Source organism: Microtus ochrogaster, chromosome 16 (genome assembly GCF_000317375.1).
Source record: "Microtus ochrogaster isolate Prairie Vole_2 chromosome 16, MicOch1.0, whole genome shotgun sequence".
NCBI classification, from domain to species: Eukaryota; Metazoa; Chordata; class Mammalia; order Rodentia; family Cricetidae; genus Microtus; species Microtus ochrogaster.
Window position 1 is genome coordinate 11,662,433 of NC_022018.1, and position 16,184 is coordinate 11,678,616.

A 16,184-nucleotide genomic window follows, 5' to 3' on the forward strand; every position below is an offset into this window, starting at 1 on the left:
TTCAAGACCAGCCTGGTCTACAGAGCTAGTTCCAGGACAGGCTCCAAAGCCACAGAGAAACCCTGTCTCGAAAAACCAAAAAAAAAAAAAAAGTTCAGGATTTGATTCTTCCACACTTTTTTCTAGGTTAATGGAAAAGGTTCCTTATGGTGTGTTGATCCAGAATATAAGCCCAATCTTATGCAGGCCTTGAAGAAGCAACCTTTTTCCTCTCCACAGAGGTAAGCACTTTCTGTGTGATTTAGATTTATTGTGTGAAATGGAGAAAACAAGTCGTACGGACTTGTTTTATTTGTGTATTTATTAATTGTATAGAGAAGTATTTACAGGTAACATTAACCTAAGGTATTTTCCTCTTGGTTAATTTCTTTTTTTTCTAGGAAATGAAATGTTGTGAGTTATTTGATTGCACTGTGTAAAGAGGCCACTGTGGTTGGTTAAATTTATTTAAAAAATAAACAAACAGCCAATAGCTAGGAAGGAGGTATAGGCAAGATTTTCAGACAGAGCGCTCTGGAAAGAAAGAGGGAGTCAGCAGCCAGATGTCATGGAGGAGGAGAGGTAAAAGCCATGAGCCACGTGGCAGCGTGTAGAGAAATAGAAGTGGGTTAAGTTATACAAACTGGTTAGAAACAAGCCTAGGCTATCGGCTGAACTTTCATAATTAATAAGTTATTGTTAATTATGAAATAAGTGTTGTTATTTGGGAGCTGGCTGGTGAGACAGAAAGACACCCAGTATATTCCAGTATAATAAAAACTCAGGATTCACAATTTAGTTAAAGACCTGATAAATCTAAAGACAGATCAGAGTCAGTTGATTGACCCTCTTTCCTTCGGAAATTCCTTGAAAATCCTCTCTTCTCTCTTCCTGTCCTCTCTAGCAGACCTTCAGTCCTCCAAGAAATCTATGGCTAATCCTAGTCAGTCAATTGCTGACTCTGTTCTTTGATTCAAGATGACCTTATTGGCATGGTGGAATGCCTGTATGCACAGTTCTCCCACAACGATAAAATGCTAGGTGGTTGAATATAAGTTCTCAGAAATAAAGTCAGTGCAATATAAGTAAGCTAAATAAATTATATGACTTCAGTTACAAAAAAAAGACTCATTTTAATTGTTTGCATGCTGATAATGACTTAATAAATTAAATGCATATTTAAATTTTTAAAATAAGATGATTCAAAGTTTATAATCATAGCATTTTTGATACACCATTTAAAGTTTCTTTTTCCTATTTATTTTGTTTTGCTTTGTTTCATCTTGGTGAAATGTGTCTCATGTTGTTTTAGTGATCCATTGCTGTGAAGAGACACCATGACCAAGGCAACTCTTATAAAAGAAAACATTTAATTGGGGGCTTCTAGTTTCTGAGGATTAGTCCATTATCATGGCAGGAAGCGTGGCACTGGAGCAGTAGCTGAGATCTTTACATCCTTATCCACAGGCAGCAGGCAGAGAGAAAGACTGGGCTTGGAATGGACTTTTGAAATTTAAACAAGTACACATCTACTCCAAGAAGGACAGACCTCCTAATCCTTCCCAAATAGTTCCAGTTAGTTCTGCACTGGGAACAAAATGTGCACGTGTCTGAGCTCATCGGAGTGCTGTGGGCCATGCTTGCCCTCCTGTCTGCTCGAAGTTGATGATTCTCCTCCAAAATACTTCCTATTTAAAAACTGAAGTTTAGAATTTTAAATGTTTGTCAAGTAAAATAGTGCTTTGCAGGTTTTTATGTTGTTTTCTGGAAAACGTTGTTATAATGTATTTCCTTACAGCTTCCCCTGGCTTTAGTTTTTCTCATTTTGTTAAATCTGGACATTATATTATCTCTCCAAATCTGATTTTAAATCTTCTTTCTAAGGAAACCTTAAAGAATCTTATAATTCTATGATCTATATTTATTTGTATTGCAGTTTGCCTTATTAAGATAAATCTTAGGAGGTAGTCTTTGATGCTTAATTTATTTTCAAAAGTCTGAAAGGTTATTAATTTTCAAATACATACCTAGAGAGAAAATTAAAATCTTACTGCAACAAATTCAGAATTTCCTATTGTAATTCATTTAAATTCTTAGGTAATACTGTTGCTTATGATATATTCTATTTAAATAGTAATTTAGAGCTAAAGGAACTGTCTGTATGTTGGCGAATGTGACCCACTTCACTGTGCTCTTGACCAAGGGCAGCGTGGAGGCACAAGTCACCTCTCATGTATCTTCATGGACTCACGTTTAGATCTTTGCTTATCTTAGCTTTAGGTGTGAAAAGCAATTTTGCAAGGTTTTTTTTTAAAAAGAGTAAATAAGAGCATGAGAGTTATCAATTGTTGAATTTAAAACTTTAATGAAATGAAAACATTTTGTTCCATTTTGCTGATTTCTTTCCGACACATTTTTGTGTGACCCTCTACAATTTGTAAGTCTGGGAAAAAGAATAAGGTATATGTAAAAGCTGAATAGGAAATAAACTTTTAATTTCACTTAAAATATTTTTCTCTACTATCACAAATAGAGCCCGCCCCCCCCCCCAAAAAGTTTTACTTTTTGCACTAAAAAACACCCTGGAAACCTAACTTTGTGTCATTATTATATAGAATTTTTCTTAAGTACTTGTTTTGATAAATTCTTAGTGTTAAACTATTAGTATTATATCAAATTTTAAAATATGTTAGTACTGAATTCTTATATTTATTGTTCAGGGCATTTAAAATACATTATTATGTAACCGGTACAAAAATACTATATGAGAAATGTAATTGTTTCTGTTTTTGAAGAAATTAAGAGATAATTGTTTAACAGTAACGGAATAACTGTTTTTAGTCTTGACCCTGTGCACTTCAGCAGCTCTTTCTGAACTGAGTGCTATAAGCAAAGAGAACAAGGAGAGCTTGACTGTTGTGGTTTTGTGGTGCATTCTAGTTGTGCCTGTGACTTGGTTCTGTAGAAGCAAGTAAGCACATCTGTCTTCCTCCCTGTTTTTTAGTGGTTCTTTATCACCTCACTACTTGAGCTCTGTTCTCAAGCAAAGTCAAGTGCAAACTCTTAAAGGTATGTATGAAAATCATCCAAAGTCTTTATGTACTTGTTTTTTAGTAACTCATGATGTATAGGCATTTTATCTTCCTCTTCATTTATCTTTATGTTACTTCTTTATATTTTTTCTTGAAAGTAGAATTTAATTTCTTAGTAATATCATTGGAGTTACTTCTGTGTATTATTATGTGTCCCATTGTAACTTTACATTTATGAAATAGTTGAAAAGAAGCTATCAATAATATTTTGAGACAGAATGTCACGTAGTAGTAGAGTTAGCTGCTCAGAGACCTGCATGTTACTCCTTTGGTTTTTGCCTCCTGGTTTGTAAATTATAAAATACTTGTTACAGTTGTTAAAGAATTTCGCCATCCCTTAGATTAGGATGCAGTTCCAAATATTTTTATAGGTTATATCTGAAAAACTAACTTAGACTAATAAGTTGACTTCTTTTAAAGGAAGTTACACACACACACACACACACACAATTTTTATGGCATTTTTTTATACTTTAGTGGTTTGGGGTTAATCTTCCCTTACCAACATTCTATCCGCCTTGGTCCCCATTCCCACTAAACGTTTCCATCCTCAGTGTTCCCCCTCTCTTTCCCTTTCTCCTTCCCCCCCTTCTTCCTTCCTTCTTCCTTCCTCACTTTGGCTCGCTCTGGCTGGCCTGGAACTCTATATAGACCAGGCTAGTCTCAAACTCATTGAGACCCAACAGCTTCTGCCTCCCACGTTTTGGAATTTTTGCCGCCACCCCCTGCTCATCCACTTTTTATATCAGTATCACTTGTGTTTATTACCCCCTTTCCATGGATCCCGTACCAGTGTCCAGCGTCTGCACTCACAGAGACACGTATGTGAAAATACGAAGCTAAGCTCTGTGTATGGGAGTAAACATGCTCTGTCATCTTTCTCAGCCTGGGCTCCTGCAGTATTTCCACTTCCATCCATTTCCTCAAGTTGTGTAATTGTATTTTCCGTCTCTGCTGAGTTGTATATGTACCACATTTTCATTAGCCATTCATGCTGGTAGACATCTAGCTGATCGTATCTCTTTGCTTTTGCGAATACAGCAGGCGTGAACATAGATGTACACGTTTCTCAGTAGTAAAGCATGGAGGCCTGTGGGTATATACCCAGGAGTGTAATAGCTAGGTCATAGCAATTTCTGTCTTTAGTCTTTTGGAAATTTCCACACTGATTTCCAGAGTAGCTGCAGGAGTTGATACTCTTAACCAACAGTAAATAATGGTTATGCTTTCTCTGTGCCCACCAGCATTTGTTGTCACTTGTTTTCACAGCCGCTCTGACGTTGGCAAGATGGACTCTCCCAGTTTGTTTGTTTGTTTGTGTTAAATAGGGTTTCATATAGCCCAGCTGGCCTTTTAATTTGCTATGTAGTTAAGGATGACTTTGAACTTCTGATCTTTCTCCTTCCACCTCCAAAGTACTGGAGTGAGAGGCATGCACCATGCCAAGTTTATATTGCGCTGAGGATCAAATCAGGGCTTCGTTTGTGCTAGGCAACTACTGTAGCTGTGAACTGGATTCCCAGCCGTCTGTGGCTCAGTTTTTGATTTGGTTGTTTGTTACTTTTTGTTTTGTTTTGTTTTAGTTTTTTGGATATACTAGGAATGAATTCTCTGTCTTATGTGACTGGGAAAACAACTCTTCCACCCTGTAGGCTGTCTTCTTCACTCAGAGTCAATTGCCTTATCTGCTATGCAGAGAGATGCTGTTTAATTTCAAGAGCTCTCATTTGTCGATTGTTGGTCTTCCTTCCTTTGTGACTGGAGTCTCTTCAGAAAAACCTTACCTATGCTTGTATCTCCAAGTGTTTGCCGTAATCTTTCCTCTAGCAGCTTCAGAATTAAGGGAATTCTTTTCTATGTTTATTGTTCTTGTCTGCAAGTGCTGAGGGTTAGAGCCTCAGCTGGCAAGCTCCACACTCGGGAATGTCTTTCAGTGGTGGAATTCTTTCCTGCTCATAATTAGTAGATAGATTAGCATACTTGAGTTTTTGTAGTGTTGTTATTTCAAGTCTTAAAATGCTTCCATGTCCTTCAGAAATGAAAAATCTCACAGTAGAGCCTTTCAGCTGTCAGATGTTTGGCTCTTTGAAGCTTGTAAAGATGAGCTTTGGAGCATTGTGTATCCTGTAAAAATAAGGGAGGGAGAAGCTTCAGAGAAACCTTGCCAAGAAATTTAGTGGATGGGAATCCATTTCTGATGACCCTTTGCTCCCTGTTACCTGCATGGGTAGGTAGAAGGGGTCTCTTCACCTGCAGGCATTGCTGAGACACTTCTATCTTTATATCTGAGTGACTTCTGGGTCTTACCCTCAAGATCACTTCATCCAGGTTCTGAGACATACTGGGTTTTGTAAATTCTGGGCTTTCTTAGAATCTCTTCTTGCTCTTGTTTCACTCCTTCCAAATTTGGTTTCTTCCTATGGAAATATTTCACCTTGTTCCATCCTGTGTTTCTGTTCTATGACATCTCACCTCTATGGCTTAGGAGTATGAGACCTATTCCCCCAGCCATGAGCTAGGTGGGAAGAGTTGATAGTCTAGATTAAAACAGTTCTAGGCCTGTTCTGGACTTGAACACAAAGCTCTGAATTTTAAGAGGCAAAACATAATGTTTAAAAGTTTACGAAAGTTCGTATTTCAATTCAGCTGGTTAGGGCATATTTATAAATGAGAAAATTTCCCCCTCCTTCCCTTAAATTGTTTCTGGAGATGTTTGAAAAATAACCAAGTAGGGCTGGAGAGATGGCTCAGAGGTTAAGAGCACTGACTGCTCTTCCGGAGGTCCTGAGTTCAATTCCCAGCAACCACATGGTGGCTCACAACCATCTGTAATGAGATCTGGTGCCCTCTTCTGGCCTGTAGGCATACATGGAGGCTGAATACTGTATATATAATAAATAAATCTTTAAAAAAAAAAGAAAAATAACCAAGTAGATCAAACATTAGTCACAAGTAATTGAGTTCCTACACTGTGCCCTAAGAGCCTTGAGATTTGCAGAGGTAACACTCTAGCCAACCTGCTTTCAGAAACATTTTTCCAGAGGCATCGCTTAGTAGTAGCATATTTGCCTCATACGGAAAGAGCCCTGGGTCTGATCCCCAGCAACACACTCCTGAAAAAGAGGAAGAGAAAAGAAAGAAGTAGATTAGCTGAAGGTTGACTTTCAAGCAGAAAGGCTTTTCTAAGGAAGGAAGGAAGAAAGCCTCATGGTGGTTCATGCTTTTATAAAATCCCAGGACTTGGGAGGCAGAGGCTGATGGATCTCTTGAGTTAAAGACCAACCTGGCTTACACAGCTAGTTCCAGGATGGCCAGGACTGCACAGAGAAACCCTGTCTCAAAAAACAAACAAAACAACAAAGACTAAGAAAGCATAAGTCAAAAGGTAGAAGGTAACCGTGTGGCCAGGCAAAGTGGCTCATACTTGTAATCTCCTTAGTTGGAAGGTTGAGGCAGGATCGCTGAAAAATTGAAGTTAGCTTGGGCTGTAGAGTAAGACTGGTTTTTTTAAAAAAAAAAAAAAAAAAAAAACAACAACATTTTTTTTTAAAAAAGGGGGAGGTGTAGAGGAAGGAAGTGAACTGTTCTGATGGATCTCTATTTGACCCAGTTACAACATCAGTAGTGTGTCTTGACTGTAAGTGATTTGAATGTCAAATTGTGGTTTACAAATGAGCTAGACATGCTACTGTATGATGTAACTAAAGGTGTTGCAGCTTTTCAACAATAGTGTAAGCACTCTGAAGGAAAAAATGGTACTATTATAAAGGATTTTTGATTGTGATCATTAGCAAATATAGGCATCCATTCTGTTTAATTTTAACACCAAAGCTGATTAGTTGTACCACAAATAAAAATTGTAGTTGCTACCAAGAGGATTTTTGTTGGTTTAAAGAAGTTCAAGATTCTACTTTGGGCAAATCCCTGTTAATTATATTCTTGAATCCTATAATGGTTTGGATTTTTAATGTTGAAATTAAATTGGTTCAGAGTTAATTGCCAAGTAAAGAGTGCTTGCTGCTTTTGCAAGGACCTGTTTCTATCACCCAAGTCAAATGGCTGGCTCATAGTCACCTGAAACTACAGCTCTAAGGATCCAACAACCTCTTTTGGCCTCAGCAGGCACCATTGCACACATGTGCATACATAAATAAAAATCTTTTTTACAAAGAATACAAATACACACTAACTTTAAATGAGAAGCGTTTTAGGCGTCTGAATTGTGGATGATAAAATCCCTGTGATTTTCCTTGTTAGAGTCTCTCACTCCCCCCAACCCCCCTTTTTAACAAAATTGGGAACAAGCGAAAAACTATTTATGGACTAGTAACCCTGCTACGTTGTGACTTGTTCCAGGACACGTGGCTGGGCAAAGGGGTTTGAAATCCAGCCCACCCTCCACTCATTTAGCTATTCTCCACGAATCGGGAACACTTACTTGGAAAACTGCTTGCCTTTTTCCCAGTTCACAGTACGATAATATGTTGTAGCTGTATTTTTTTTTTTCAAAAAGCATGAACTCTATCAAATTGTCTCATGTGGATGGACGCTTAAAAGAAATCCCACACTAGCTCAGAATTAGGGGTAGACTTACAAATCAGAATCCTCTGTTTGAATGGAGATCAGAAAATGAATCTCACAACCTGAACAGAGGCCGGAAAAGAGGCCAGACGCATGCTCTCCATCCGCATAAATGGTATAAGAGGCCACGCCCGGCGGTCGGGTAACCACTAGCTGTAAGACTTCTACAGTAGTCTCAAGTCTCAAGAGGCAAGAATTAGAGAGCTCTGTTTGCCCAGCTTCTCCGTTGTGACGAGTGGCCTATCCAGTTCACGTTCTGGGTATTCCCTTAGGACGTTCCTCAACCTCCCTGAACTCTTCATCAACCATTACCTGCTTTACTTTTTCTCCCTCATGCTTACCACTGCCATCATGTTTTCATTGTCTCTGTAATTTTTGAGAGGTGACAGTTTATTTCTTTTTTCTGCTTTATTTTCAGTGTGGAATAATGTTAGGCTCACAGTAGGGCATTCAACTTATTGAAAGAATAGCAGATAGCCGGGCGATGGTGGCGCATGCCTTTAATCCCAGCACTCGGGAGGCAGAGGCAGGCGGATCTCTGTGAGTTCGAGACCAGCCTGGTCTACAGAGCTAGTTCCAGGACAGGCTCCAAAGCCACAGAGAAACCCTGTCTCGAAAAAAAAAAAAAAAAAAAAAAATAGCAGAATGGAGACTACACTGTATTCTGATTATTTTCTGAAGTTTCCACAGTAATCCTGGGTGCTTACTAAATATTAAGGATGCACACACTTGTGTTCCAGAGGCCCATGGCTGGAGTACAAACTCCACCTGACTTTTAGGGAACCCCTCTCTCTGTATATAGTGAGGTCCTGTTTCCAAACACAGAGGCAAAATGTGTAGTGCTAGAAGAGAAGAGAGAACGCAGTCCAAAGCCCCAGAACCCATGTGAAAAAGCCAGGCGTTTGTAGTTCAGGTTCTAGGGAGGCGGGATTACTGGGGCTGCCTTACCAATTAGGCTAACCTACTTGGAAAATTCTGTCTCAAAAAATACCCCCCCACACACACACACAAGATAAAAAAAAACAGGAGATCTGATGGCCTTGATCAGCCTCTGCAGGCATCAGGCAAACCATGTTGCACAGATATACATGTAGGCAAAACACTAATACACATAAAATACTTGTTCAGAAATTATCAATAAGAATTGTTTGGTTTTAGCTGTGAGCCTAGCCTTTAACAGCTGAGCCATTTCCCCAGCCCCAGGTTGGTTTTGAACTCAAAACAATCTTCTGCTTCCTAAATGCTGGGTTTGAAGTTATATGTCATGACTCCAGGCCACCTAAGTCCTAATGCTGACATTTTTGACATTAATGCGACCACTCTTTTCTATTTTCAGAATCTGATATTGATGCTGCCACTGCAATGATACTTTTAAATACTTCAATAGAACAAGAGATTTTAGAATGTAAGCAATCACTCTTTTATTAAAATAAATTTTATAAATACCTTTTCAAACTAATGGTTTAAAATTCAAGATGGCTAATGTCATAGCAGAATTTACTTTTTTTTTCCACTAAATTGTGTATTCATCTGAATGACTCAGTTTCTGTTGTATTGTATTTCTATTTATATAATCATTGAAAAAATTAAGTTAATGCTGTGGGAGATTTTTGTGTTGATGAATAAATGGAGGAAGCAGAAATGCTTTCCAGAAGGTAAGCTTGAGGGGCTAAGGATAAAGACGAAAGCTGTGAGCACACTGTGGTTAGGGGTGTTTATCATTTGGGTTGGTGGGGGCTCTGTGGGTAAGCGTGCCTGCCATCCACTTATCCTTTGTTCAGTCCTGGGACCTGTGTGGTACAAGGGAGAGCTGATTCTTGGGCTGTCCTCTGACATCCATGCACAGTCCCGGGTGCATGTACATAGACACAAAATAATTGCTTTTATTGGATTCAGCTGAGCTATACATTTTTCTCTATTCCCCTCTCCCCTTCTACACTCTCCCATGACCTCCACGCTCCACAAAATAATTTTTAAAAGGATATTTAAGAGTTTGGAGTAGGAAAAGTGTTAAGGTACAATTGCAAAGACCATGAGAAAATGATGAAAAATTTAATTAAAGTTCTTTGATTGGTGCCGTACTTCTGTGAGGCAAGAAGACCAGGAACCAGGAATTCAGGATCCCCCTTGGCTAGATAGCAAGTTCCAGACCAGCCTGGGATGTGTAAGACCTGTGTCCAAACTGAGAAATAAGAGACTGGCTGGGAGGCTGGGGACTTGAGTGTGTGTTTAGAAGGCTTGCCGAACAAGTGCAAGGCCTGGGCAAGTTGACCCTAAGCACCACAAAAGGTAAGAGAAGCAATGCAGAATACTGGGAGAATTTTTAAACTATGTATAATAGATAAAAGATTAATATCATGTCTGTAAAGGGTCTAACAAGTAAGAAATAAGCAGACAGGTCCCACAGCTGCCACACTAGTCAGGGACTCAGTCTCTGGATCTGTGGGAAGAGGAAGCAGAGAGATTGAGCCAGAGGTATTGGAAAGGCAGTGTCTTTAGGACAACAGTACTGATACAGACATGAACTTAAAGAGACTGGGCAGAGACTGGAAACATGTGACTGCACAAAGTGCCAGCACTAAGGGGGAGTGGGCACAGGGCCCCCAACCGAGAAGCTGCTTACAGTTGACACCTGTTGGAAGGGGAAACTGTTTATCCCAGTTGTAGGTCTCATGTCCACGAGCAGTATTTTGCTTTTATTTTTTTAATTTTAATTTAATTTTGTTTCTTACTGGATTTGTTTGGTTTAGTAAGAACAGGAGAGCAGAAAAGTCAGCAAAATATGTGAAAGTGGCTCTCAAAAGAAATATGGGGAGATGTAAAGTAAGTTTAAGATACTGCCTTTAGTTTAGGAAATAAAAAATGTAAATGATTGCTAATGGAGTATGTAATTAGGTGTTTTTCATACATTGTTTATTGTTACGGCCACCCAGGAGTAATTTGAGCATACTTGAATTTAAAATACCTTTTCACTCAGCACTTAACAATTCTTATGCCTCCGAGAGAGAGAGAGAGAGAGAGAGAGAGAGAGAGAGAGAGAGAGAGAGAGAGAGAGAGAGAGAGATCCAGTACATATCCTTGCTGCAGCATTACTTGTACTAGTACAAACTTGGAACAGTGTAAATACCCACAGGGAAATTGTCAAGCAGTGGTACTGAGTCATTCTTTGCAAATATACAAAGTAACTTTTATGTTCCACCAAAAAGACAGGCCATCTTTCAAATGGTTTTTAAATGTTTCAGATCTAGAAATTGAATTATGGGGAAAATGCCACAAAATTACAGATTCTAAGCTCTTATTACTCAAAAGTGAGAGTTTGGGGGTCTGCTTTTGCAATCAGATACCTCTGACTTGTTGATAAAGTCCTGTTTCCCACAGGTGAGAAGCCATCACTGCAGAAGAAGAGGGGTTACAGCAGTGCATTCAGTGCCCCTGGCGCTGTGCGGCTGCAGGAGAGCCATCCTCCAGCCGCCAGCATCGACCCGAAAGCAGACCACAATTACAGTGCCAATAGCATGGCAGCTCAGCGCTGCGCATCCAGGGCGAGCGTGTCTTCCCTGTCTTCTGTGGATGAGGTGTATGAATTCATCCCGAAGAGTAGCCATGTGGGAAGTGATGGCAGCGAGGGCTTCCACAGTGATGAGGACACGGATGCTGAAGATGAAGACGATCGTCTGGGAGACAGCGGCTATGCACCACAAGCTCATGAAGACAGTGCTCCCGAAGGACAGCCAGGCAAAAAGAAGAGGAAACAGTCATGTCAAGAAATTGACGAGGAACTCAAAGAAGCAGCGGGGTCGCTGCTCCACCTTGCTGGAATCCGAACCTGCCTTGGTTCCCTCATAAGTACTGCGAAGGCACAGAGTCAGAAACACCGGAAGAAGTAGGAATCCTTACTAAAGTGTGGCAATACTCTTCTACTTAACTCTTCACAAGGGATATCAGAGCCATAGCGGACTTCTTAGCTTGAGGGTAGGGGAGGAGTGCCACTTGTTTCTTTCTAAATATTTTTTTGGTTGCTTTTCATTTTTTGTTTTGTTCCATTAAACAGTTGCTTTTAGGATCATGACTAATTGTAAATTTGATATAAGAGTCCCCAAACAATTTCTGTGAATAACTGTCTCCCAGATTTGGAAAATTTTGTATAAGAAAATTCTCAGCCTCTGTCTTAAACTTGTAAGGGGAAAAAAATCAATCTCTTGTTAATTGGTCAAATACAAGAACTGATAGCTCAGTATTTTCACTTTTGTTCCCATTGTGTAGTCAACTGTAGTTACTCATGTAGCTAAGCACAGGCTGGCATCTTTCTCACGTGCTCTTCTCCTGACATAATCCAGAGGTGAAATGCACATCTTCTGTCTTATTGTTTTAAGTTATTCTTTGTCGCAGCATGAGCATGGCCAAACATAAATGGAAACGATCCTAGATGCCTAGAAGGTTCTCTGGTTTGTAGGGGTGTGGCTCATCTCCAGATGGGAATTCCTACTGCAATATCTTTGAAATGTTCTTACCTCACAGTTAATGCACAGCATCCCTGGGGCCTTTACCCTTTCCCAGAGTACTTTGCAAGTGTTGTTTGAGTTTTAGCTACTAGCTGTCTTTGTTAAGTAAAAATTGTCCAGTGAGAAGATACAGTCAGAATGTATCTGACTGTATGACATGGGATAACATACACCTCTACACACTTTAAAAGAGAATCTTGCATTTATTTTCTAAACATAGTGTGATGAAATATTGGGAAGACATGCTGTAACATCTTAAGTAAAAGTAGGTCATTGAGGACAAAACTTTCTAAGCTTTGTGTAAATTAAAGTTATATGTGTAATGAATAGACTTAAAACATTTGATAGGAAACTGTAGAGATAAACATCTTCAGGGATTTCAAAATAGGTATAAAAATTAGATCTTATACAGAACTTTTTAAGAGGCAATGTAATACCTCTATGTGCCATTAATCCATGATAAAATATTTTATATTACTATTCCAAACGGCATTGGCCAAGATATTTTACGTATTTCAACAAAACCGCCTATATGAGACAGTTTTCATATCACAGTTTGACTATAGTATTCAGAACAGGGATACTAATACTGTAGCTCACAAATATATTTTTTTACAGTGGTGGGAGAAACTTTGAGAAAGTTTAGTCTTATTTCATGATGCACCCTGCATTCCAGGCAGTGACCTTCTTTGCATTTTTCTAATTTATAGGCATAGATACACTTGCTGTATGCACACACATACAGGCTCAGGTTAGTTTCCTGCTTTGAAATGTTTTTATGACTACAAAGCATTTCTTGGATTTTTTTTTAAAGACAAATATTTCATTTTTACTTATAAATTTTATTTGGGCAAAACTGTCAAATGAGAAGAAAAACTAAAGCATGTTTCTTAACCGACCATACTTTCAGCTTTAACAGCATTAATACACTCTTGTTTCCATGTTAGTCATAATTAAATATGGATAGCTGTATTAATGGAACGGGTGCTACTAAAATATTGACATTTTTCTTTTATTGATAATGCAGGATGAGGAATTTTAAATCTTCCTAACTCATTAATGTTATTTCGCCAAAAACCAGCTAAGTGAAGATAGTCTTTTACTGCAGACAGTGAATACAGTACCAACTGAAAGTATGCTTTGCCATGGTGTCAGTCATAAAGTAGCTACAAAGCTCAGTTGAGTAGCACAGTATTTTGAAGTGAATCACCATGGCCTTCTGGACTGGGCTCACACAGTGTCCAGGATCTGTTCTGAAATTCTCTACAAGTGTTTCTCCAAGTTCCTGTCTGTTAGCTCTTCTGTAAGTAGAGGAAATGACCTGAAGTAGGAGGAGAGAATTGCTCTTTGCTCGAAGAGACCTCGTCAAAATGCCTGTTAGGCAGTAGCTGAAATTCTTTTCTTTGCCTCTTCAGTGAACTCTTATTTAAAGCTGTAGCCATTAGCAAAGATGATAACTGCCTGCATACCAGCAGCAGCGTTCCCTAACAGTTTGCACTTAGTTCTCATGTGGAATTCAGTGTCTCATTCTCCATGTGCTGCTTGTGTCCGGGCATCCATCTCAAGGGGAGAGCCTTCTTCATTCTGGCCCCTTGTGATGTTCTCTGGGATCGCGCTCCTGCTTGGAGACATAGCGGGAAGCTTCCATTTAAGGAAGCTATTCCAAACCTCATGGACTGGAAATTCCCACAGTTAACACACTTCATGTAATAAACATAACCTAGAAACCAGGGGCAACATCCACCTTGTTAAACTTGTTTTAGCTAAGGTATACTTTGTCTTATATCAGAATAAGAATTTTGTTGCAACCGTTTCAGTTTTAATGGATCCCTAGTAAAAGCTGTGTCTTGGCACTGTTATCTTTATTTTCCACATTGCCAAGAGAATCGGTGTTCCTTGAATACATCTTTGAAATTTGTTTGTGCAATATATTACTAAATTAGTTGATCTTTTGCTTTTTAATTCAGAATGAAAACGTTGCCTAGATCAGTAGAAAAGCAAGGGGTGCGGCACCCCTTTCCACCCTTGCCTGTTCTTGGAGCCAGCATGACTTATTAGATTCCTTTGTATATTGTAACGTTGAGCATCTCTATTTTTTCCACTGTTTGAGGCATTTGTAAAGGGTTCCTACTAGATGGTCAGTTAATACACACATGTTAGCCAGTTCAAAGCCAGAGCAAGTGTTAAGGCAATGTCTGTATGTTTGTAGACTGGGAGGCCTTTTATAGCAACTCAGGCTGCAGGTGGGAGTGCTCCCCAAAGCCTCCAAACTGCTAACCCCAAATAGAAGACTGCTTAACACCCTTCAAAAACCATAGCATTTTCTAAAGCAACTTCTGAGGCTTTCTAGTTTACATATGTGTCATAGGGTTTTTTCTTTCTTTGAAATGTGTAAGTTTTGATTAAAGTTTACTCCAATGTGTTAATGATGTAGTCAAATATTTATTGAAAGACACAATAGAGTATTTTAATGTTATACCTGCCATTTTTCAAGAATATTCTTTGCATCTAACTGCCAGTGCCATTGTCAAACTTGTTTTCAAAATTGTACCTTTTTTTATTAAAGTGCTTAATTTTAAAGTATTATGTTGCCATCATATAGTGTATAAAATGTATAATTGCCAATTCATTGTAACTTATTTATTTTTAAACAAAATATAAGAATACTTTTTGAGTAAAGAAATTTGTTATTAAATTGTTTCCTTGTTTCTAATGTAGCATAAAAACTTCTGAATTTTACTGCCAATAGATGACCAGCCACAAGTGAACCTCTTCTCAGTTGCCACTCTTTGCTCATAGTAAAACAACTTACAAATGTTTAGTTTTTGTATCTAATCTCTGACTTAAAATGTTTATAAAGTTTATTTTTACCAAAGAGATGCAATTCATTATGATAAAGTTGCAGAGTAAATGCCGTTTTGTAACATTTTTGTGCTTTGTTCTTTTATTTGTGGGGTAGAGTAGTCGAAGCTTTCCATTTCAAGTGTTTTTAAAATATTAATTTTTACATGAGTGTGTGTGAGTGCACGTGCATATGCCTGTGTGCATATATAGAAGACAGGACAACTTTGGAGAGTTGGTTTTCTCATTCCACTTTGGGTTTGGGGGCTTGAACTCAGGTCAGTTTTTTGCAATGTCACCAACCCTTGAGTTATTTGTTTGTTTTGGCAGGGTCTCATGTAGCCCTGCAGCGGCTGTGTTACTGTGGGATTATAGGGTTGTTGTCACTACTGCCTGAAGAGAGTGTGTGTGTGTGTGTTACTGTGGAAATTATATATGTATGTGTGTGTGTGTGTGTGTGTATACAGTTCTATCTCTCTCATATATATAGAGATAGAACTGACGCTTGTATGAGGATGTGGGGAAACGAGAAATTCAAAATGGTTTATAGCCACTTTGAAATGCAATATGGACATTATTCAGGAAATTTAAAATAAGGTTATTGTATGATCAGGTTTGTACTTCTAGGTAAAAACCAGAAGAATTGGAAGGAATATCTCAAGATACATGTACAGCCATGATGGACATGAAAGGTGCCGATCATTAGCCTGACCAATTCCATTTTGCTCTTCTCTGGTTCTGTATTTACTACCCCCTCCCCATTGCTCTTAGTTCTGCTTGACAAACATCTTCATGGCCAGGTACTCTCACCAAGCCTGACAAAGCCAGATCACCCCCAAATGGGAGCCATAGCCCTACATGCTGCCCTCAGAGCAGGAGGAATCATGGGAATTGCTCCCCTTGGTGATACCAGCCTTGTCAGATCCCTTTGCAAGACCAGACCCCTGTCCTGAGCAAGGCCATTGTTTCACCAGGGGTGCCTGCTTCATCCCCCTTTCTCACCATTTCCTATAAAATCTCAGTTTCTCTTAGCTTCTTGAAAACAGACTGGATGTCACCAGATCCCTTTCCCTGTTTTTCCTAACCTTCACTGTTATTCGTCCTTGCTGGGCACTGGGACAGGTGGCTAGGATTCACCTATTGAGATTCAAAGAGCCAGGACTTCTGCCCTAAAATACTGGTAACATCG

At 39.0% G+C, this 16,184-nt stretch overlaps 1 protein-coding gene across 2 annotated transcripts in view; it reads left to right on the forward strand.

Moving 5' to 3' along the window:
- Nucleotides 1–12,911, forward strand: part of Foxn2 (forkhead box N2) — a 47,200-nt gene extending 34,289 nt beyond the window's left edge. For both annotated transcript variants that reach the window (XM_026783133.1, XM_013348973.2), the window contains exons 3-6: nucleotides 127–221; nucleotides 2,984–3,048; nucleotides 8,989–9,057; nucleotides 11,031–12,911. In XM_026783133.1, coding sequence (XP_026638934.1) covers nucleotides 127–221; nucleotides 2,984–3,048; nucleotides 8,989–9,057; nucleotides 11,031–11,539 — 738 coding nt within the window. In that variant the 3' untranslated portion in view covers nucleotides 11,540–12,911. The remainder of the gene's footprint in view (nucleotides 1–126; nucleotides 222–2,983; nucleotides 3,049–8,988; nucleotides 9,058–11,030) is intronic.
- The last annotated feature ends 3,273 nt before the right edge of the window (nucleotides 12,912–16,184 follow it).